Below are 24148 nucleotides of genomic sequence, written 5' to 3' on the forward strand. Positions count from 1 at the left end.
TTAACAAAACTGTATTCAGGGGAGCGTTTCATTAACTTTCCTTGAATGTGATTGGCTCAGAAGCGATGTTACTTTGGTAACTGTAGGAAGAAATTCCTTTCATGAAAGGCTCTCCTGATTAATGGTGCTGGTACCGTGCAAAAGACGACTGATCGGAAATGGATGATCGTGAAAATGAGGGAACATCTTTTATATATATCCCAGCCGTGACAAACAAACGCAAACTCATGTTATAAATTATTGGGAGAAACCATTTATCTCAAACCTTTTTTGTAGCAGACGCCGAAATGTTTACTTTCGTCCTGGGACCAAATACAAAATGATAGCAAACCAAAATGAGGTAAGAATCTTTTTCTTTGATTAGAATTCATGTTACATTTTTTTTGTTATCATAATAATAGGTCATTGGATGAATGCAGTGAGCCTACATTTCGAAATACAGTTTAATTTTGAAAATAAATGGATTTAGCATGGTATGAATATCATTCAAGAGTCTTGTAGATTTGTCATAGATTCATGAAGTTCCAAATATTTGGATAATTCTGGCTTTTGTTGGAGCCCCCCCCCTTTTTTTTTTAATGTATCCCTATTCTTTGAATAACGTGACCGGTCAGTAATTGGTGGTGGTGTTTTATATCAATCGATATTATCAGTTGTATTCCATGGATATCATTGCCCACCCCCCCCCCCCCCGCGTACCTACGGGGGGGCAGTCTCCCCCCCCCCCTGACGAGTCAAAACCCATGCAAGGGACGTATCCCTGCAGTCCCTAACGAAATTAAAAACTTTTTTTTTCTTGTCAAATTTTGGGGGGACGAATTTTGGGGGACGAATTTGCCCCCTTGAGGAAAATCCTAGGTACACCAATGCCCCCCCCGATGGGAATTTTCAAGTAGTGAAAAGGACAAGGAACACCCTTTTAGAGAGTACAGAAGATGAAAGAAACAGTCGTAGAATAGAGAGAATAGTCCAGGATAGGCCCCATAGAAACTTGACCAAACCTTGTTTTTTTTACATATACAATATTTTTTGATGGTTTCTTGTCAATTCGAGGGTGCTGATTACGAATCTGAATGATGCCACTCGTGTTACCTTGAGCATTTTCCGCAAATTGGCAAAATTCAATATGGCCGACAAAATATGCAAATTATTCATGAAAATCCTAGAATTGTCCGCACATCGGCTATGAAATGCATGAAATTGTGTGGCAGGAGTGAAATACTCCCTACAGAAATAGTTTTCGACAAAATATCTATTTTCCTGATATTCAAAATGGCCGCCGGAGGCCCTTGTATACTCTATTATGTACAGTATGAATAGGGGGAAACTAATTTTCACAAAAACTGGCACTAAACCGCAAAAATCGCGATGTATGAACGAAGTAACATATTATGCAAATCATTATTACTAACGAGATATATCATTTATTATGTCATATTATGAGGACGTTGCTGTATTTTGATATCTAAGATAGCCGCCACTGGCCAAAGAGTATGTACAATGGCAATGGCCGGGGCCAACAAAATGACAAGAGTGAGCATTAAAATGTATATTATTAAGATAAACGAGTTGAATACTGACTAAAAACATCATTGCTAATATGCCATTTATGTGATAAATGCTGTATTTTGACATTCAAAATGGCCGCCATAGGCCCTATATTATGTACAATGCGAACGGAGAAACTAATTTTCACAAGAGTGAGAATCATAAAATGCATATAACTGTGATATATACGAGTAAACATTTTGTTTTAAACATGATTTCTAAATACATCACATATTTGTCGTGGAGGTAATAAATGTTGCACTTTGAAATCCAAAATGGCTACTGCCATAGGTCCTAAAAGTATTGTGTACATTGTAACATGGGACATATAATTTTGAAAGAATTTGACTTTGCTTGACTCTAAATATTGCATATAATTTTGAATTGTGATGTATTGGTGAAATATTGTCTATAACCATGGTTTCTAGCGAGATATATCATAATGTTGTGTAATTAAGGTAATAAATTCTGCATTTTTAAATTGAAAATGGCCACAATAGGCCCTTATCGTATAACATACAATTTGAGTGGAGACAAAATAATAATGTTCACAAAAAGGGCATACGGCAGCCATTTTTAATATTGAAATGCAGTATTTATCACCTAATAACACAAGATATGATATATTTTGTTATCAAGCATGTTTTCAGACAATATTTCACTCATACATCACCATTTCGCCAAGCAAAGCCAAATTCTGTTGAAATAGTTTGTTCCCATTCACATTGTGCAAAATACCTGTAGCGGCCATTTTTACTTTCCAATAACAGTATTTATCACCTAACTGGCAGAATAAATGATATATCTTAATAGAAATTATGCTTTCTGGAAATATTTTACTCATACATGTAGATCCCTATTACGTGCATAATACGGTGCTCACTCCTGTGAATATTGGTTTCCCAATTTGCATTGTACATAACACTGTTAATGTCTATGGCGGCCATTCTTAAAGTCAAAATACATTATTTAACACAAGCTTGAAACCTGAATAATATATTTCATTAGAAAATATGTTTTAAGACAGTATCCCAATAAATTATCACATATATATATATATGCATTTTAGTGCTCTCTCTTGTCATATCTTTGCTCCTCTTTCTCATTGTGCATAATAATTTTTGGACCTTTGGCAGCCATTTTTAATATAAAAATAAAACATTCATCACATACATCGCATATTAATTATATATTTCGTTAACTATTATGTTATTAGTCAGTATTCCACTCGCTTAATCTTAATAATATGCATTTTAGTGATCACTCCTGTGAATTTATTGGCCCCCATTATCATTGTACGCAATACTGTTGTGGCCCGTGGCGGCTATTTTAGATTTCAAAATACAGAAATGTTTGCATAGGGTAAGTGTAGGTAATTGGAGACCGTTAAGCTCATTTGCATAATTTACATGAACATGGAAAATGACACACTCTTAAAAGGTTTTTTTCCTCTTCAGCAACTTCTACTCTATATTTGGTAACAAAATGGTTAACACAAATTAATTGATTGATAAGATAATGAGGATTAATGACGTCATCATCAAAGGTCTCTCATTACCTACATGTGTAGGTAATGAGGGACAGTTACAAATCATGTTATTTGCAAGAAAACTTTAGTAAAAATGGGATTGTCATGCTAAGTTCAAACACTTTTCTTACAGAAATACATGTAGCCAATTATTTTAACATCATTTTAAAACAATATGAACTAGATGTGGTTGAAAACATGTCTTTTTGTTTGCAATGATAAATGATGCTTTAGGCCTAAATCCTAAATGTTCTGAAGTGCTTTAAAAATAACTTTTCTGAAAAAAAGAAGGAAAGTAGGCCCATATTTATTCTCATTTCTGCAGCCATTTTGTAGATTCGTTACATAAAAGAAAAGATGCTTTGTCAAGGACTTTCCTGTGATACCTGCCATTCAGAACAAACAGTCGCCATGTTGGTGTCCCCCATTACCTACACACATTATTGGACTGACCAGTTCATTGTGGCCACAGTATCACCCATACACAACACACAGTGGCCGTTTTTAGTGTTTATGTGGCTAGCCCACTTACAAAACTTCCTATTGGAAGTACTTTTACCGATCACCTCTTCACTATGCGAACACGCCCCAACATTCCTTGAAAAATGAATTTTTACACCAGAGCAAAATTTGAAGATGAAAATATCATACCTTGACCTATTTCGAAGTTTTTTGCTGCACTAAATGACGACCTGTATCGTAAACAAGCAGAGTGATCTTGCAGAAGTATTGTAGAAACTGTAGATGGCGCTATAACAACATTATAGCCAGGCGCAGGCAGGGCAGGATAGTTTCAGCTTCAGTGGTCTCCAATTACCTACGGTCTCCAATTACCTACACTTACCCTATATGACAAAAGAAATGACATATCTCGTTAGCAATGATCATTTGCATATATTACTTCGTTCATACATCGCGATTTTTTTCCAGTTTGTGCTCATTTTTTGTGAAAATTAGTTTTCCCTATTCATACTGTACATAATAGAGCATACTAGGGCCAATGGCAGCCATTTTTAATATCTGTAAAATAAATATTTTGTCGAAAATTATTTTTATAGAGAGTAGATATTATTATTATACATGTCTCTGTTACAGCGCTGAAGGAAACAAGAACTGGGTTCTTCCCACTGGGGACCCGGAGAAAGGGAAAATACTATATGCAGAAATATGTGCTTCATGCCACACTGTGGAGCCCGGTAGAACGGACCGGTCGGGACCAAATCTATCGGGGATCTGGGGGCGCCAGGCAGGGACCCTACCCGGCTATAAGTTTGCTGAATCTGACGAAAAGAAAGGTACGTGTAGCGTAAATTTATCTTCGTTGACTCGACGAGTATAAAACTGCAGCAGGGAACAGCATGGAGATGAGAAATGCAATAAAAATGATTACTGACGGTCGCCCTTATTTATTTATTTTTTTTTTGTTGACAAAAATGATTTGTCTTGCTATTACTGTGGATGCCTTAAAGGGGGTGGGGCTATTTGACCACCCAAGAGTTCCAAAACCAATTAAAGAAATAAGAAACAAAATAAAATTTGTTACTAAATTAGACTCTAATTTTTTTTACATTGTGAATTGTTTTGCTCTCTGGCTGTAGCTCTTCTCTCGCACCTTTTAATTCTCCCCCATGGCATTTTATGTGCCCTCATTTTTCAAATTACATTACTGACTGAGATTGATTGATTCTTTATTTCCATGCAAAAAAAATAAATCATACAACAGAAAATATATTGACAACATTTCACGGTAAAATAACAATAAACAATCATTGCATGGGAGGGGACAGTCATAAGCACAAAGGCTTGAAAAGGACGCCCCTCAAGAAAGACTACGGCCTGAATAAAATCAATATATAAGTCATATTTAAAAATAACAATAAAAGCAGGGCCAAATGGAAAACACATCAAGCGTGTCAAGAATAAATCAAATGAAAATAACACATCAGCCATGTATATCGATTAATATTATTAAGTTTAACATAGATACGTCGTATAGAAAATACAGAAAATACAGTGCGATATGATGAAACTGATGATAGCACAATAATATCTTAAACTCAAATAAGTGCTAATAATGGAATGCTTAAACTCAAACTTAACTTTGTTCAATGTAGGAGCACCACGTATTGTTAAAGGTATATTATTCAGGTATCTGGACCAGTATGTCTTATTGACCTACGGGCTAAGGCGGGTAGCGGGTTCGATAAAAATTTAATTTGTTGAGGTTCTCGTAGGATTATGAATTCAAAAGGAACGTATGATCAAATGTTATTGGTAATTGATTTAGTTATCATTTGTATGATCATTCGTTGTCAAAACATTTGTGCCTAGTCTTAATTGTTTCGTGAGTAAAAAGAATATATAATTATGTATTTTTGATAAGGAAAATTCTTTAATACGATCTGGATCTATTTATCATTAATTTGAATGGCAATCATAAAAACAGAATACGAAGAATTTGGACGATAGAAACTTGGACGAGGCCCCATGGTTTTACGACCCTCTGGATATTTTTGACGAAATTGAGTGCGCAATAGACTGAAATTTGAGTATAAGAGAGACAACATAATATGCAGGTATCACAGGCCTAATTCATTTCTCATTGACTCGTGTGTTAAAGTGGCACTTAAAAAAAATCATAAAAATTAAGGAGGAAATTCGAGGGTTGAATGTTCATAGGATATATGGCTGACATTCCATATCTGACCAGAAAAGGGTACCTTGACCGGCTCATTTTAGAAATAAATTGGCATTTATGAAGACTACACCTGACTGGATCAAATTTGTCATGTTAGAGAGTAAAATTTTATTGCTCTATATGCTTCCGCCAGTAAAAAATTGTTCCATAGTAGTGATATCTTTCCAATGTGGATAAAGGAAGTTCAGTAGGTACCCTCCATTGCAGTGATAGATTGTCATATTGATTCATTTTTTGTCAATCAACAATATCATATTTGAAAATTGAGAATGGGTTTACTCGAATGAATATCTTTTGCCTGCCAGTTGTAATTAGACCTGTGTAACCTGCATTCTTATTATCCTCAACACACTCCACAGGTATAACATGGAATGACAGGAGTCTATGGGATTATTTTGAGCGTGGTCATATACCTGGGACCAGGATGTTCTTCCGAGCCTTACACAGGAACCATCAGAAACGAGCAGATGTCTTAGCATACCTCAAGATTGCTTCATCGCCCCAGAAGTGAAGATCGAAGGCTGATTCCAAGTCTGTCTAACCGTTGTTCGCCCGAATAGACATTAAGCATGCGACGTCATAATCGCATGTATAGCGCCCTCCCTTAGAGGATCTCGGATTCACAGAAATACAATACACGTAGAAGGATTGTTGTCATTCACCGTACACACACCACGATGGCCCCGCTCGAGCGCACACGCCGCCATCTTGTGTAGAGCAAAGATCCCCGGGCGTCTACTGTGTGTGCGCTCACAGCTAGCTCATCATGAAACGGGCATTTATTTTTATTTTTTCTCTCTCTCCTATTTGCCACTTGTTAGTTTTTTCTGCCTTCCCCCTTCATACTTCTATCTAACAGCTCTTCTGCCCCCTCTCTACTAGCTATATCTGTCTGTTTGACTTGGTAATTATTTCTTCCCCTTTTCTCTTGATTCTCCTTTATTTTTATCACAAATTTTCTGCCCACCCTCTCCCTTTATCCTTCTTCCCCTCTATAGCCATGTAATGGCTCTTGGAAATTATTTTTGCCCCTTTTTCTCTTGAATGTCCCCATTCTCTTTCTTTAGTTTCATCCAACATTGCTTCTGCCCACCTTCTCTCTTTATCCTCCTCTCCCTCTCATGTCATCCAATAAATCTTGGCAATTATTTCTGCCCCTCCTTTCCTCTTGATTCCTCTCTTCTGCCAATTCTTTTTCACCCATCTCTTTCTCTTCATTAAGTGCTGAATTTGTATTCGCTCACTTTGCTCGGAGAATCCAATTCACTTTCCAATTCTGCCTTTCTCACTACCTCCTTATGTTTTTAATATCTTTCTCCTCTTCTGCCTTTATTTCTATTTGCTAATAATTAATGTCAATATGAGCAAGTCAGTAAATGACAAAATTGATTCCATGGTTTCAAGAGTTTGATGTGAACAATATTTATTTCTGAGCTGTGGCAATAAGAAATGTGATGATAGATAAATATACTGCAGAACAGCACACAAACAAAATAGTACTGAAGTGGTGTACAATACATGTATATTTTCAGGAAATGAGTTGACTCCACAAGATCACAAGTCGTCCATAAGCCATACGTAATCTTTACGAAAAACCAATCTGAAGCTGAACTTCATGCAGTTACAGCAATAAAATCAACTGATTTGTGTTAATTAACTGCATAAAATCATTAATGAATACCATCCATCTAGAAGTGTGAAAACATCTAGATTTAATTTGCATACTGTACCTATCCAAAATTTCACAGCATGTTATATGTATGCTGTACTAGTATGAGTTTGAGCAAATATTGAATACTGTATGAAAGAATCAACATAGGAGTACAAGGATTCGGAAGTACATGTGTGTATTATTGTGCACGTAGAGTATACTATAGTTTCCTTTAAACTTTGAACATATTTAAGCTTTAGTACAGAACATTAATACCCCACCAATAAAATCAGTTAAATAAAAGAAAAATCAAACAAAACAGATTGTAAAACACTAAAAAAAATCACTTTCCATCATAAACATTTATCATGTTTATAGGTATATCCTGGTTAGTATGCAAATGGGGAGCATTTGCCTGTGCTAAAGTACTTCAAAATATAAAAATGATATCTAATTAATGAGCACTAATCACAAGAAATCTAAATCAACATGTCATTAGAAAAAATAATTGAGTTATTGAATTCCAAAGTTTGGCAACTTTTTCTGAAAACAGCTCTTTGCACGCCATGAACAATATGCAATAGGTGGGCTGTACATGTATAATTTCTGTGGTTGTATTTCTCTTCCAATACTTATATAATTTTCAGTGTTTTGTTCGTCAGATTTGCCTCTACTTTTTCACATATTTTTCAAGCTTGGAATATGTACATGTATTACTTAAAAAACAGTGAACATATACATGTAAATTTCAAGGTATGTGTAGAATAATACATGTAGCTGCTTTCAAATTTTCATAAAAATAAAGAATTTCTTTATTCATAACACAAAAAGCAAATGTGTTGCAGATTTAGAATAACACAGAAAATATATTATTTCTCTAGCACTAGGTAGCATACAAAATAAATGACATTGCATTACCCATACTGTACATATGACATTTATTTTTTAATCATCAACAATTATATGTATTCATATTGCAATAATGAAAGAGACACAATATTGCAACACTATTAAGGCAAGTTTTGAATAGATATTTTGGCACTGAACACATGATCAAGGCTAAAGCTAAAAATTTACAATTTTGTGTGAGACATGCACACTATACTTGAATACACGGTGCTTGAATGGTTAGACATCTTGTGCTAGCGGTCGTGATAAAATTCTAGTTAACAATTCGTTGCTCGGAATACGGGTCTGAGCGAAGTTGTCCAAGATGAGCTAGCTGTTATGATCATAGGCGGCGGAAGCGGGGGGGGGGGGGACGTGTCCCCCCCTAAATTTGAGGAGGGGGGGGACGGTCCCCCCCTAAATTTGTTGTTGATGACTTTTTTTTTCTTTTTTTTTGCTTGTCAAAAAATTTGGGTTGTCCCCTCCTAAAATTTTTTGCTTCCGCCGCCAATGATTATGATCACCTACTCACGCATGTTTCACTGACCTAAAATATTTCCCACAGACTCGTGTGTTAAATTGGCACTTAAAAATAAAATCATAATAAAATAAGAATTGAATTCAGGGGGGATGTTCACTCGCAGTGGATGCGATATATATCTGAAAATCCATGCCAGAAAAGGGTCCCTCTACCGAATGGTTTTTTTTTTTAAATCGGCATTTATGAAGACATGTCATGAGGGATCAAATTCATTACCTGAAACAGAATTGCCCAAATCCATCCGCCACTCTAATATAGTTCCATGAGTTGGTGATATTTCTTCCCTATTTTGAAAAGGAAGTTCAGGAGTTACCCTCCATAGAATCAATGTTAGATGGGCAATCATATTATTCATACGTCTTGTGAATCAGCTGATATCAATTTTTTTTAAATGAAAATGGGTTGGCTCAAAAGAATATCGTTTGCCTTTATGTTATTAGTAGGCCTGTGCGACCAATAAGCACCGATCTGTATATTCAGTTCAGTGCTCACATAGGCAATGTACTGACTTCTACGATAGCGGAGCGATGGCGCCATGGCGTCGCGATGACGTCAAGTCTATTTGAAATTCCGACTACCATTGGTCCGTCCCAGGAAAAATTGATATTGATGAAATGGGAATATCAAACTAAGAATAACGAAGGAAAATTAATCGACATTGGATGTTAAACACAAAGGTTATGCTTTTTTTAAAGATTTTTTTTTTTTAGATCACTCTGTAAGCTATATGTCTTTTAACAAATTAAATGTCAAGTCCACCCCCAAAAATGTTGATATAAATAAATAGAGAAAATCTAACAAGCATTATGCTCGGATGTAAAACGAGAAAGTTATGACATTTTAAAGTTTCGCTTATTTTTCACAAAACAGTGATATGCACAACTAGGTGAGACAGTCGATGATGTCCATCACTCACTATTTCTTTTGTTTTGTATTGTTCGAATTATAAAATATTTCTACAGATTTGAATAAGGACCAACTTGATTGGAACATATAGTATTTAGCAATGCTAATTGCACATGTTCAGGGAGGAATTTATCGTTGTTTCACACGACAACAGGGAGAAAATTTGAATATTTCATAAAATAAAAAGGAATAGTGAGTGAGTGACGTCATCAGTCTCCTCATTTGCATACCGGCAAGGATGTGACTATAAATGTTTTGTGAAAGTAAGTGAAACTTTAAAATGTCATAACCTTCTTATTTTACATCCGATTTTGATGAAATTGTCAGTGTTACGGTTGTTTGATTTCTCTCTTTCCATTCGAATCAACTTTTTGTTGGGGTGGACTTGTCCTTTAAATGGATGTCTCATTGTATTGTATTTCACTGAGTTTTTGAAAAATAGGACGAAACTGCTTAGTTCTCGACAAAGACCTCCCTTCTGTTCATTGTCATTTAACAAGTATTCTTCATATATTTAACCGAATCTGTTGTGCATTGCGGTGTGAAAACTTTCTTCCTTCACGCCGACTTAAATAAATCGTTATTAGCGAGTTTTTGCAGTTGCAACGGGGACAGATTGTGCAACATAGTAAATCTATTAAATATGCCGGTCAAATTTCAATAAGTAGCTAAGAGGTCTTTGGAGAAAATTGGGGCACTGGGAGAACTGATTGTAGCAAAATTCTGAACGAAAAGTTGCAAATATGTCGTTTGTCCAGAGTCATGGACGACCCTGCTCTTTCGATTCACGGATATTTCGTCAAAGACTTCTTCGTCATGAAGGCAATTGACAATAGATTCCCTACGTTCCAGTTAGCGTATGTGTATAGTAGCTTCGAAAACTCCCTTTTATATCAATGTGGCGAGATCCGTTACATCGTCAAATTGACTTATCAAAAGTTGTGTGTCGACGAGCTGAGATGCGTTATCTCGTAATGTGGAGATTGGGGAGTTTCTGCATGTATCGCGACGCAGAACAAATCCTAGAACGCAGCAAGTGCATTGAGACAACAAAGTACTATAACATTGTAAATAAATGACCAGTTGAGAGGTCTTTGTCGAAAAATGGCGAATCGGAACAGCACTTTTGTTTTACACTTCGGAGCTGACGAAAAATTGCAAATATGTCGTTTTTCCAAACTCAAGGGTGCATGAAACTACGATTCACTAACTCTCGACAAGGTCTAACTCGTCGTCATGAATGGTATTGCTGTGGACATTCTATAGTCTATGAAACCATGTTAGTTTACACGAATTTATTTCAAACTTCAAAGTTTATTGATATGTAAGTAAAAAGATAATAGTTAAAAGATATATTCATTTCAGGCATTGTAATGGAGATGAAACCTTGATTAATTTAAAAAGAAATTGTAAAAAATATATATAAATTTAATGCAAAACATTTTCCTCGGTTTTGAATATAATGAAATTAATATTAAGACCACGAAATCGATTGTATGTCTTGTGTTTATTTAAATTGTCGAGCATTGAAATCAAGTCATCAGTAATTACTACATCTAAATACAGACAATGATGTTCGTATCGCATGTTGTGCAATGATAAGTGGAAAATTTGAAAACGTAGGACCTCCCCCGGCCGTTATTACACATCAGGGGGGCGTTTCATGAAAAAACTTGTCGGACTTTTTATCCGACAATTCCCCTTTTATCCAACACTTACCATAGGAACAGTGCCTCTCAACCAATCAAAATCATGGAAAGATGTCAGATCTGACAACTTGTCGGATGAACATATTGAAGAAACACTCCCCTGATATCGAATATCTTCTTTTTTATTATTTCATATTTGGGGACATGTTTTTGGTAAATTGTAAGAGGGGTTGACCTTTAAGCTACTGTTATGAATTTTCTACCAAAACCGTAGCCTAATAATTATGTAGCTGGTATATATACAGTCTTAAAAATGTTGGGCAACATACTGTCCACACAATAGTTGCTTAAACTTTATCCAATTCTAGATAGTGTTAAACCAATGATGTGTTCTTTGGGTGAAAGCTACACAGTACTGGTTAAAAAATACCCAGAGTTGGATTTTTTTTAACCAATTGTTGTGTGGACAGTATGTTGCCCAGCATTCTAAGAGTGTACTAATAAAATGTTAAAATAGATGTTTTCAACTAGCCGTACGTAGAGCAAATGTGAGTGAGGTATAAACACACAGATGCATGAAACTGATGGTTAGTTGCCACATACAGTGGAACCATGCAACCTTATTTAATCATTTATTTATTTATTCATTCATTCATTCATTTATTTATTTACTTACTTTTTTATTTATTTATTTATTCGGCACTTCAAACATATTTCAGATAACAAAAGAAGTATCATTCATTACATAAATAACATACAAAATTATACAGGCACGTACAATATTTGATAGCAGTTTGCCCAGTGCATCAGTATGGTGGCCATGGCAGCAAGAGGACAGCCATTAGGGTGCAGTGATAACAGCCAGTGATCATGTTGAAATGATGTAGACTGCCTCTGAGAGATGTACACAATTTCATAGGATTTTAGGTATCTCTTCCACTCTGATCAGAGATATATATCCATTCTTGTCTTTCACTATTGTAAAGAGACCATTGATGTCATTTCCAATATAGGCCTGAGTCAGGGATGGATGTGAATAAGAGGGGGGGGGGGGGGTATTAAAGAAATGAAGAAAAAAAATGAGTGAGGATAGGGAGAGAGAGAGAGAGAAAAAAAGCGCAAATATATGTAAACGTGCAAAGAAAGAAAGAAAGAAAGAAAGAGAGAAAGAAAGAAAGAAAGAAAGAAAGAAAGAAAGAAAGAAGGAAAGAAGGAAAGAAGGAAAGAAAGAAAGATAGAAAGATAGATAGATAGATAGATAGATAGAGATAGATAGATAGATAGATCGATCGATAGAATTGTCAAACTATAATCACTCACTAATTTAACCCTTAAACTCTAATACCTATCAATGAAACATGTATAGCCTGTTCAGTAGTTCTACGTCCACTTTTGAACCATCCTGTTGATCAGCGAGTTAAAAGAGAATGAATGAAACCTTGGAAACAAGATAGCTTGTGTGAAAACAGAAAAATAAAAGAAACAGATCAACGACAGTTTGAGAAAAATCGGACAAAATAATGAGAAAGTTATGAGCATTTGAATATTGCGATCGCTAATGCTTTGGAGATCCTCAAATTGGCAATGCGACAAAGATGTGTCACTTGTGAACAAGTCTCCCTTTTACGTTAGCATATATTTCACTTAGATTGCCTCTTTTATCACATATATCAGTAGATCATTGTGATCTTTCTATAGGAGGGCATATAAAACAGATTTTTTAAAGAATAAATCATGGATAAGGAGTTTGTATCACCATCAGAAAATGAAAAAAAGAGACATCAAAGGGAAAGTTGTTCAGAGAAAGAAAGAAAGAATTAAAACCACACAAGCCATATTTTGGAAGGCATCGTACATGTATTTCTGGCTAAACCACGAGACGGGTACACTTGTTGGAAACGACCAATAATTGCGCTAGTTCTGACCATTCTTTAAGGGGAATCGAATCCGAAAAGAACGCTCTGTTGAGAGAAAAAAGATTAGAATCAGACAAGTAGATAGGAAAAAGTTTGAGCAATAGCAGACAAACGATATGAAAGTTATGAATTATTAAAAGTAGTACCCATGGGCCCGTATTCTGAAATCAGGTTTAACTTTAGATCAAGGTCTAACCCGGGGGGCCGCTTCAATTGACGAGTGGATACCATGCGCGACTATGGGGTCTCGAATAGCACCCTAAACACGTATTTTCCATATTCTGAAAATGCACCCCTTAACAAGTATTGGCGTGTGAATCCCTACACTAAACAAGTGTTGCAAATTGAACAAAACGATACTCTTGGCAAGTATTCCCTGAAATGAACCCCTAAACAAGTACAGCGATATTGTCACGGGTCCGTCGGTCGTCAGATTAATACCTTTACACATCATTTGGTTTAGTACGGCCCCACCTTCTACAGCTCACGCAAATCGGACTCTAAACACGTAGTGTTGGGGCAAAAAGGACATCCTTTATAAGACATTTTAATTTTGTTTTATCATCCCCGCAAATCTGACCCTAAACACGTATCTTTCCTAGCGAAATAGATACCCTTTTTTTCATTATTTTTTTGTTTTTGACACCCTTATCACTTTAAGGCACGTATAGGGCACGTTACGGATTAAAACTAAATCCAGAAATCGATTAGTCCAGGTCACATAGCCCGGCCGATGAGGTTCCGATGAGCCAGCGATGCGATTTTAGCCGGACACCGGCCGGACTCCCGTGGTCACCGGCCGGCGTTTGGGGCTAAAAACCGCATCGGTGGCAGCTCGGCGAAATTTAACTTCGGAGTTAAAAATTCGACGGGCTCTCACCGAGCTCCCTCATCGCAGCCCCATCCTTACCACATCGGAATACGCATCGGCCGGTGTACGACCGAGTATCGGCCGGTGTCCCGTGCCAGTTTATGTTTATTGCCATATTTATTGTGTATGTGGTAACATCCAAGGTATGAAAACTAAAGTTCTGTCGTTGTCTTTATTGTTTTTATCTTTTTAACATCTTAGAGCAATAAACTGAGAACTCAAAAGGTAAAACAAAGTTAATTTAGAAGGAAAGAAAATGTCATTTAGAAGGTTTTATAGAACACACCATAAAAATTGGTTAATTTTAACAAAGTTGCATAGATCAAAAGTTAAACAGTACTCAAGTAAAAATTAATATTTCGTAAGACTTTATCTGATATGTAAACAATGGAGATCCTTCCTCATTATGAAAAAACACATACTTTTTAAAAGGTGAAAACATATTAATGGGCAATCATTTGAAGCCTATTACAAAATTACAAAGCTAATCATATTGGTTGATACAAGTGTTTTTCTTTATGAAAGGTTAGTTTTTAAAGGTGAAAGAAAAGATACAATGACGATTATTCTTTGATTAAAAATAATTCAATCACAATGAATGTGTTGCTGTTGTATTATTTACACACATCTCATCTTATTCATACTGGTGTATTTTAATATTGATTTATTCTTTCAAACAGGTTTGATTTCTTTTGGCATTTATTACTAGTGTTCAAATTAAAAAGAGCAAAGGCAATGTTTTAAGATTACCCAATAACAGATTTATTTGCAAACAACATACTGAATAATGGAAAGTATAACACATCAAAAATGCGTTAAGTCCTGAGAAGAATAATGGAATGTCTGTGGCTGCATCCGGTATACTGTAACAATATTAGACACAAGTTACTGCTGGTTTATTGCCACATCTTGCCATGGCACACTCCCGGCAGGACTGCAAAAGTAATTCTTGAGGTATGCGCGCAGTTCTTTGCCTGGTCGGGTCAATCTTGGCCCGTGCCCTGCTGCTTGCACATCTTCGAGCACGGCTTGGTCTCGCCATGCACCCGCGATGATCTGACCCTGCTCATCTTCCCGGTCGAGGTCAGCATTCTGAAGGTTGGGGTAACGAGTCCTCATGAGGTTGTGAAGGGTCATGCAGGCCTTGACGATCTTGGTAACTTTCGACGGTCTCAATCCCAGGGTTGTTAGCAGACATCTGAAGCGATTGGCGAATATACCAAACGCGTTTTCAACCACACGGCGTGCCCTGGAACACCGGTAGTTGTAGATCCGCTCGTCCCGTTTCAGGTGCCGATGAGGGTAAGGCTTCATCATGTATGGCCGTAGGGGGAAGGCGTCGTCTCCGACCATGTAGTAGGGTGTGTCCTGGTCGTCATTTGGTAGGGGATCCGGCTGGGGTAGTCCGATCGTTCCCTCACGCAGACCTGGCTCCAGTCGCGACCGGTTAAAGATGCCGGCGTCGGAATACGACCCTGGTGACCCCACATCCGCCCAGATGAACTTGTAGTCAGAGTTTACCACTGCAAGCATGACGATGGAAAAGAAGCCTTTGTAGTTGTAGTAAAGTGAGCCGCTCTTGGGGGCTTCTTGATGGCGACATGTTTCCCATCGATCGCGCCACAACAGTGGGGAAAGTTCCATCTGTCTCCGAATCCCTCGGCTACCGGGCGCCACTCATCTTCTGTCTGGGGAGTGGCCCACATCTCGTCCTCGTATTCGTCGTAGATGGCCTGACAGACCTCGGGGACGAACAGAGAGATGGTGTTGTGTGGGACACGAAACGCGAACGCCAGATCATGATAGCTGCTTCCGGTCGCCAAGAACCTCAAGGTGATCGCCAGCTTCAGCCCAGGATCCAAGGGGGTTCGATGCCTGCAACAGAAGAGGGTGAAATATGAATAAAATCAAACTAGAATAAATATGGATGGAAGACATTTCACCACAATTTGACAGTAGGTTCATAAAGTGTAAACTTACGTTGTGGTCTTGGCAATGCGGGGCCAACTCGGTCAAGCAACTCATAGAACATCTGTGGCACCATGCGGAGGTAGGATTTGAAGTCGGCAGCGTGCTCGGCCTCGAGTTCCCTCATGAGCGTCTCATACTGGCCGAAACGAGGTCTGCGTAGGATCCACTCGCGCACCCACCAACGTCTTATTCTTCTGCCGGCCCTCTGTCGCTCCCTCTCGGCTTCTTCGAGCAGTGCTGCCAGGACCAAGTTGTACTGGAACCTCGCCTGAGCTAGCTCGTGTTCTAACAACGCCATTCGTAGTCTTCTCGGTGCAGCCATAGTGATGAACTGACCATTCCAGGTAGGGTGGACATATATATACAGGTATGGAATAGCTGACCATCGGCCCCCCAAGTCCGAGGTACACCGGCCGAACATCGGCCGGGCAGTGTTCGAAGCCCGTTAACAACCCGGCCGGTGATCGCACGGTGTCCTTTAACCTGCTCGGGTACCGGCCGTATACCCCCCGATGTCCGGCCGACCATCGGCCGGACATCGGCCGGTAGTTGCTGCCACATCGGCCGAAAAAAATCTCCACTTTTGAGACAGACTCCGGACGGTCATCGGCCGGTGTTTGGTCGGTCGCCTGTAGATTTCCGGACGGAGCCCGGTCACGTCACCGAGCTATGCCACCGATGAGGGGAGCTCGGCGACACCTCAAAAATCCACCGAGCTCCACCGATGCCGGACACCGGCCGGGCTATGTGACCTAGGCTTAACTACAGTCCATCTGGACTTATTTTAAATCCCTGTAATTTAGAGTGTATATCATTCATATTACTATTGTTATTATGATTATTATGATTATTATTATATTATCATTGTTATTATTATCATAATTATGGGCCTGTGTCTTTTTTGATGAATTTAAGTAGGTTATGTTTTGAAAAATGAGAAAAAGGAGGGTCAATTCTGGAATACACAAGTGAACATACGACACACCATGCACAGTGGTTTGGGTGTGTGGAAATTTGGAACCCTCATTATTTATTTTAACTTCCTTAAAATCTTCCTTAGTTGATCCTTAATTAAAAAGCATCCATATACCAGGGGGTATACCTACCTATATATTTACTTCGGATTGGCAATATATAGCGTGAAATTTAAGCGGGGAAAGTCGTAAAAAGATGGTGCATTTATCCGACGATCGCGTCGAAGATATCTGACCCACCAGCACGACCAGCAGAAATCGTTTCATTATTTTCTCATACAGTCTCCCTCCATTCCAATGCTTACCCGGGGAATTTATTCCTTACTTGAATTGAATATTCTGCTCAGACGAGGGCACATAAAATAGCAGAATACGTTATCGCTCTCGACAAAATACCGTATCATACTGTATTTTTTTTACTCTGGAAGAAAGCGATCTGCTGAAGGAGAGAAGACTCGCACGCGCCATTGTCGTAGCTATTATATTATCACAATAATCGAAGCGCTCTTTAGCAACGAAATATCGCAGAATGGGGTGAGTGTGTATCATTACAATATAATGTAGCATTATTAAACGAGACATATAACTGTTGAACACGAACGTGAATTTCATTCGAACGAGAATATCATTATTGTGGCATGCGAGGTTCGAAGTGATGTGATTGTTATGACATGAATGGGATGATGATCTCTTTCCGGAGGAGCAAAATTTGTTGAAGCCATGCAGTGAGGGAATTTATTGCATTGAGCTATATTTATTGCAATTATGCGCGTTTTCAACGTATACTTAGCCTAACATGCCTAATGTTACTTCTTATTTTCTTAATAGGGCCTATATTTTTGCCAAAGCGGCCGGGACACGTACATGTACCATACGTCTGGAGATGAATTGTAGACATTGTTTCCCGGGGGGGCCACTTCCATTCACGAGTGGATACCATGCGCGACCATGGGGTCTCGAAAAGCACCCTAAACACGTAATTTCCATATTCTGAAAATGCACCCCTTAACAAGTATTGGCGGGTGAAACCCTACCCTTAACAAGTATTGGAAACAAAACGATACTCTTGGCAAATATTCCCTGAAATGAACCCCTAAACAAGTACAGGAATGTTTTATTGTTACGGGTCCTTCGGTCGTCGGCTTTACCTTACTTTGGTTTAGTGCGACCCCACCTTCTACACCTCGCGCAAATAGGACTCTAAACACGTAGTTTTGGGGCAAAAAGGACATCCTTTATAAACATTTTAAGTTTGTTTTATCATCCCCGCAAATTCGACCCTAAACACGTAATTTTCCTAGCGAAATAGATACCCTTTTTCATTATTTTCGTGTTTTTGACACCCTTATCACGTTACGTACGTAACGTGCCCTATCGTGAAAAGGACATCCTTTTTACGTGTTTTTTTGGTCGCGCATGGTATCCACTCGTCAATGTAAGTGGCCCCCCGGGCATTGTTTGTAACTTTGTACATATAACGTACATGGCTTGCTGACAATTGCATGTTTGCGACTGAAGAAACAAATCAGATAAATTGTCACGTCCACTGCCATTGTTATAATGCCTACGTGCTGATCGGTGCAGGCTTGACTCGTAAGCCGGCGGGTTAAAGTTCAAGGATAAAACATTATCATAAATAATGCGTATATATAATTATATGTGCTGATCGGGTGTCCTATTCATATTACTGTACAATGTATTTATCTTGTTTTGTGAAATTCTTGGGGGCATGGTGGCTATATGGGGCTATATGGCGTCTAACGAGAATTTCGTCAGTTTGTTAATGAATGAAATACATATAGAATACACTGGTCGCTTATTGAGAAACTGAAAACACACGCTATATATATTTGAATTTTCACTTTTTTTCTCCTTCATTTTCTCCACACTGGCTCTTCGATCCTCTCCCTTACCGAGGGGAGAGGGGGGGGGCACACTCATATGGCAGTATGCAGTCCTTAAGACCATGGACCTGGGAAGGGGGGGGGGGTGCTGCTTGTAATATTTTCCGTAGGCAGCACCCCCTGGAATTCTGGTAGGTGTAACACATAATATAGGAAAAATGTATGAAAAAGGACCAATTAACATCTTGTGTTGAACCCTCCCTTGTTTTGTTGCGGGGGGGGGGGCTTTCGGGGTAAAGCAACTTTGAATGGCAGATCCGGGGAAAATATGGGTCAATTTTTTTCGCCCCCCCCCCCCCTCATTGACAAATGCTGGATCCATCCCTGAATTTATAGGCCTATACTTCAGCACCCCCAGCCCCCCAAAAAGTTCCCAGGGCCCTGCTTAAGATCTAGACCCACTTATCACGCATTACAAGCAGTTCCTACCATTTTTACCCTTCTTTCATCGACCATGCAACCCTAGCTGTTATCCCTCGTTCCTATACAATGCCCCCCTTCAGTCATTAGTTCTTAAGTCCCCAATTTCCTGTTAAATTCTAGTTTCCAAGCACCTCCATTTGCAGAGGGTCGTCCAGTTCTATATAAGCCCCTTATCTCAAATCTTAACGGTATGCACGTGCGTACCTACGGGGTAGGCCTACGTCACTTACATGGGTTGTGACTCGTCGGGGGGGGGCAGTCTGTTCCCTCTGCCCCCCCCCCCCCGTAGGTACGCTAATGCCCATCACCCTCTCCCCCATCCACGTTCAAAGTTCAGCGTGATATCATTGCGATAAAGCAGAAAATAGTGCGCGCGCCACATATCTGTAATATAGAAATTGATAATAAAAAATATAGCATTTGGTAATTTCTACACGACTCTACGCACTATACACAGCATAATATTGCATTTAGAATATTTTGGTAAGTCCAGTCAAATTACACGTGATAAACCGTAGATAATTTCCAGTCTTTATAGAAGATCTTTAATAATGTTGATTCATGCTGATATTATTCGATCGCGATTTCTTTCTGCCTTTTTTAAAGCAAGGTTTTTCAATACAGAGGCACATAGTTTTTGGTGGAAACAAACATCCGTAAGTTTGAATCACCGACCCCGCGTTCTGCCTAATTGGGGCATTTTAGCAACCACTTCGCAAACACTTTCTATAACGCTAATAATCTTTTGTCAAAAGCTGTACATAACAAAGCAGCCTTTGTCGAAAAGCGGTGAATTAAAACAGCAGCGTCGTCCTATATAGGGAGCGCGCGTTTCATGAAACCGGAACTTGTCGATCGTTTTATCCGACAAGTCCCATTTTATCCGACAGTTACTATAGGAACAGTGCCTCTCAGCCAATCAAAATCATGGAAAGATGTCAGATATGACAACTTGTCGGATGAAAATATTGATGAAACGCTCCCCTGATCTCTGGATGAACGACATGCATGATTGTATTTGCATTTTGTTTTTCATTCTGTCCGAATCTTTTAAAAGAAGATGCCTTGCTACGATCCGCTTACTTTCGACAATGACGTCTTATAATTATGTCCATTATGATTTAAAGGGCATTTTCAATTGATTCTCGACGTTCCAAAAGGCGTATGCGAAGTGGTTACTAAAATACGCTACAGTCGTATGACGACGTATACAGCATAATGGATACGACCATTTTCGCGTGTGAGTGTTGGCCTAAATACATTTTTCAATACCATACAATGTTCAATACCATACGCTCACATATAACGACCATTGTTCAGCGTGGCCCTTTTCGCCCAAATAGGGCACATATATATTTACTATAATCATATCGTGATACATAAATTCATACACGTGGCCGTACGCTGCAGAGAGGGGGAGGCAGGGGACAATTCCCCTTCCAGAAATTTTGAAAACTTACATTTTTTTTAAACAGAAATATTGCACAAAATTATTTGAAGTGTGCACAAATCCTTTAATTTCTTTTTATTTTAGAAAAAAATAAAACTCGATCACTTCAGGTTTCTTCATTTTTTGCGCATCTTGCCCCCCCCCAAAAAAAAAATTATTTATATGACGTAAGACTATGTGACATGGTGGTACAAAGAAGGACTAGTACCTGTATCTGTCAGAACCGCAATACTCGGACACGGATAGGTCTAGAAAAACTGCCATTCTACATTCTGCCATTCTGTATAATGACTATATAGTCCCAATTTAATTTATAGCAGATCACAAAAAACAGATGCAGTTACGGAAAATAAAAGCTAATGCCGATTTTTTTTCTTTATTTTTCCAGAAATAAAGTACCATATCAAAAACTGGACATGGCTGCAAGCGATGACGTCATACCTTCGGGCGATCCCGAGAAAGGAGCCGAAATCTTCCGAGAGCACTGTGCCGGTTGCCATGACATCGACACGACTGGAGAACATAGGGCGGGGCCTAATTTAATGGCGTTATGGGGCAGAGAGGCCAACACGATCGAGGGTTTTGCCTTCGTGGAATCGGATGAAAAGAAAGGTGTGTGTGTGTGTGTATTTGAGATTTGTCAGACGTGTATCAATCAGATGTGATTACTTAAGTCTGGGACCGACCTTTAACGTCACCATCCGAAAGACGTGACCAGGGCTCAAACCTCGAACCTCTGCAACAATTTGTAACTTCCCCACATCTTGGATTACAGGCGCACGCCACAATTAACGCGCAGTTGAGTCTTACGGCCCGAATTCACAAAGGTGGATTCTGCAAAATCCACGGATTAATCCACGGATTTTGCAGAATCCACCTTTGTGAATTCGGGCCTTACTGTCTTGTTTATATGCGCAGGTGATAGCGCCACTGGGGGAGGGGGGTTGACTGCCCCTATATTCCCTCCTAGTGTACTGAAAAAAGGGAATAGAAGAAAGTATCGCAAAAACGAGGAAGAAAAAGTAAGGGTAATTAAAATTGGCTCCCCCAAAGTGAGGTCTAACCTGGGGTAATAATATCCACGTCATTTGGAAGCGCATAGAGAACATAATGGCTACAAAAGAACTGTTTAATATAATTTGTAATATTAATCAAATTGAGAAAAAGTTTAAACTCATCTGTGGGTAGTCTTGTTCTCTATCAAAATACACCCTGGCGCCACAACTGATTTTGAAAGTACTCTTGATAAAATTAGTGTACAGATGATCGATTATTTAGAAGGGTTTTTTGCCCAGGCTATTTAGCAAGAAATCATAATTGAGATACTTTTTTAATGTATCGCAAGGGCATCACTTGACGTTGAATGAATATGTGAAAACATTAGAAGAAAGCAAACCGACAAAGTAGAAGATGAGGTGTGTATTAGGGAGAAATTAAGAAATTAAACACCCGGAAGTATGAAACAAATAATAATAATAATAATAAAACATTCCAACTCCTAATGAAATTGGCACACATGCAGTTGGCGTAATGTGTATCGAACTAACACGTTTAATTTATTTCCCTTTCATTCTAGGGATCATTTGGAATGATAAGACCCTCTTTGACTTCTTGGAGAAGCCTCACATTCCTGGAACAAAGTTTTTATTCCGCGACCTGAAGGGAAAGGACGAGGACAAGGCCAACCTGATCGCTTACCTCAAGAAAATGACCGACCCCAAGAACTCATGATCGAATTGAGCTTCGATCAGCTCATCATTGTCAAATATTCGGATGGATTCGATCACACTGACATCGCACGCTTGAATTACGATCGATGTCGTTTACCTAGGAAGAGACTAGTCAAGCTTTAAGAGCGGCAGAATAAAACAATGATTCATTCATTAATTTAGAGGATGCCTTTCAAGATCAAGCCATGATCTGTCGCGTTATTCTTATTTCTTTGACTTTCCCCCTTTTTTATTAACATGGAATGGTTTTCGTTATGACAGAGAAAATTGAAATTCGAATAATGTACCGATATGTTTTATGAATGCGATTTAAAAAAAGTCATTTGGGCATGCAAATTATAACATTCCAGCTCTTGGCTGAAGCATGTGTATCATCGTCTTTTTCTGTATTTCGAGTATATGAAGTTATTCATGAACAAAAATGTTTGAAAATGGCAAAACAACAAAATAGGCTTGTTTTGAACACCGTCATTGTTACTTTGCAAATAAGTTTGACAGAAATCAAATTACATGTAAAACAAATTGTTTCTTTGAATAAATATTTTGAGAGTGTAAATTGGTATCATATTCTCAAGAATGGCTCTCTTTGATTGGAAATGTTCGCCTATATTCCCTCGACATCATGCTCAACAAATCAACATCACCACCATCAACTAAATATACAGAGTCGACAAGTGGATAAGTCTCTGGACTATTATTAACCACGAGGTCCGGGGCTCGAACCCAACAAAGCGCTCAAGCCGGGGTAACAGTAGTAATAGTAACATTGTCATGTTCAGCAGGACCCGCTGGGAAAATAGTTTTCGGAAGTGAAGTGTATACCCTGGGTAAATTATGTTATTATTATCATTACAAAGTCACCATCACTATAAACATCACCATCAGTGGAGGATCCAAGATCCAAGATTTCTTACGAGGGGGGCGGGGACATTATTTCTTCTTAATCACAATCATTATCATCATCGTTGTCCTCCTCATCATCATCACCACCACCTTTACCACCATATCATCATCCTCATCACCATCTTCTTCTTATTATCCTAATCACGTTTGTCATCATTATCGTCACCCTCATCATCACACCATCACCATCAGCACCATCATCTTAATCATCACCACCATCATACTGATCACTATCGTCATCATCATCAACATCATCTCATCATTGTCATCATCACCATCATTAACATCACCATTGTCATCACCATCATCATCACCATCATCACCTCCATCATCACCACTACCACCATCATCATCATCTCCATCATCACCACCACCATCATCATCACCTCCATCATCACCATCACCACCACCACCATCATCATCATCATCATCTCCATCATCACCACCACCACCATCACTATCATCATCATCACCATCATCACCACCACCATCATCATCACCACCACCACCACCCTCATCTTCATCATAACCACCACCATCATCATCACCATCATCATCTTCATCACCTCCATCATCACCACCACCATCACTATCATC

The 24148-nt window shown here is 38.7% G+C and overlaps 3 protein-coding genes across 4 annotated transcripts; 2 read left to right on the forward strand and 1 right to left on the reverse strand.

Annotated features, from left to right (window-relative positions):
* Nucleotides 1-123: 123 nt before the first annotated feature.
* On the forward strand, nucleotides 124-6387 carry LOC121426898 (cytochrome c-like). The gene is made up of 3 exons (XM_041623302.1): nucleotides 124-340; nucleotides 4172-4371; nucleotides 6134-6387. The coding sequence occupies exons 1-3, from the start codon at nucleotides 336-338 to the stop codon at nucleotides 6283-6285; spliced, it is 357 nt and encodes a 118-aa protein (XP_041479236.1). The 5' UTR covers nucleotides 124-335; the 3' UTR covers nucleotides 6286-6387.
* An 8511-nt stretch (nucleotides 6388-14898) lies between these two features.
* LOC121426733 (putative nuclease HARBI1) lies at nucleotides 14899-16199 on the reverse strand. The gene is made up of 2 exons (XM_041623113.1): nucleotides 16177-16199; nucleotides 14899-16071 (listed from the first exon to the last, which is right to left on the reverse strand). Exon 2 carries the CDS (start codon nucleotides 15838-15840, stop codon nucleotides 15082-15084), a length of 759 nt encoding a protein of 252 aa, XP_041479047.1. The 5' UTR covers nucleotides 15841-16071; nucleotides 16177-16199; the 3' UTR covers nucleotides 14899-15081.
* A 1207-nt stretch (nucleotides 16200-17406) lies between these two features.
* Nucleotides 17407-23208, forward strand: LOC121426863 (cytochrome c, somatic-like). 2 transcript variants are annotated; one of them, XM_041623268.1, is made up of 3 exons: nucleotides 17407-17675; nucleotides 21307-21530; nucleotides 22495-23208. In XM_041623268.1, the coding sequence occupies exons 1-3, from the start codon at nucleotides 17671-17673 to the stop codon at nucleotides 22647-22649; spliced, it is 384 nt and encodes a 127-aa protein (XP_041479202.1). In that variant the 5' UTR covers nucleotides 17407-17670; the 3' UTR covers nucleotides 22650-23208. The 2 variants fall into 2 exon arrangements, with proteins under 2 accessions (XP_041479202.1, XP_041479203.1); XM_041623269.1 differs by lacking the exon at nucleotides 17407-17675 and adding an exon at nucleotides 19864-19951.
* Nucleotides 23209-24148: the final 940 nt, after the last annotated feature.

Source organism: Lytechinus variegatus, chromosome 13, assembly GCF_018143015.1.
Source record: "Lytechinus variegatus isolate NC3 chromosome 13, Lvar_3.0, whole genome shotgun sequence".
NCBI lineage: Eukaryota > Metazoa > Echinodermata > Echinoidea > Temnopleuroida > Toxopneustidae > Lytechinus > Lytechinus variegatus.

Bases quoted from the DNA above. Each gene is read 5' to 3' on its own strand.
- LOC121426898 (XM_041623302.1), top strand. The intron at 4,372-6,133 runs GTACGTGTAGCG...CACACTCCACAG, and splicing joins TGAATCTGACGAAAAGAAAG to GTATAACATGGAATGACAGG.
- LOC121426733 (XM_041623113.1), bottom strand. From the start codon at position 15,840: ATGGAACTTTCCCCACTGTTGTGGCGCGATCGATGGGAAACATGTCGC.
- LOC121426863 (XM_041623268.1), top strand. The intron at 21,531-22,494 runs GTGTGTGTGTGT...CTTTCATTCTAG, and splicing joins GGAATCGGATGAAAAGAAAG to GGATCATTTGGAATGATAAG.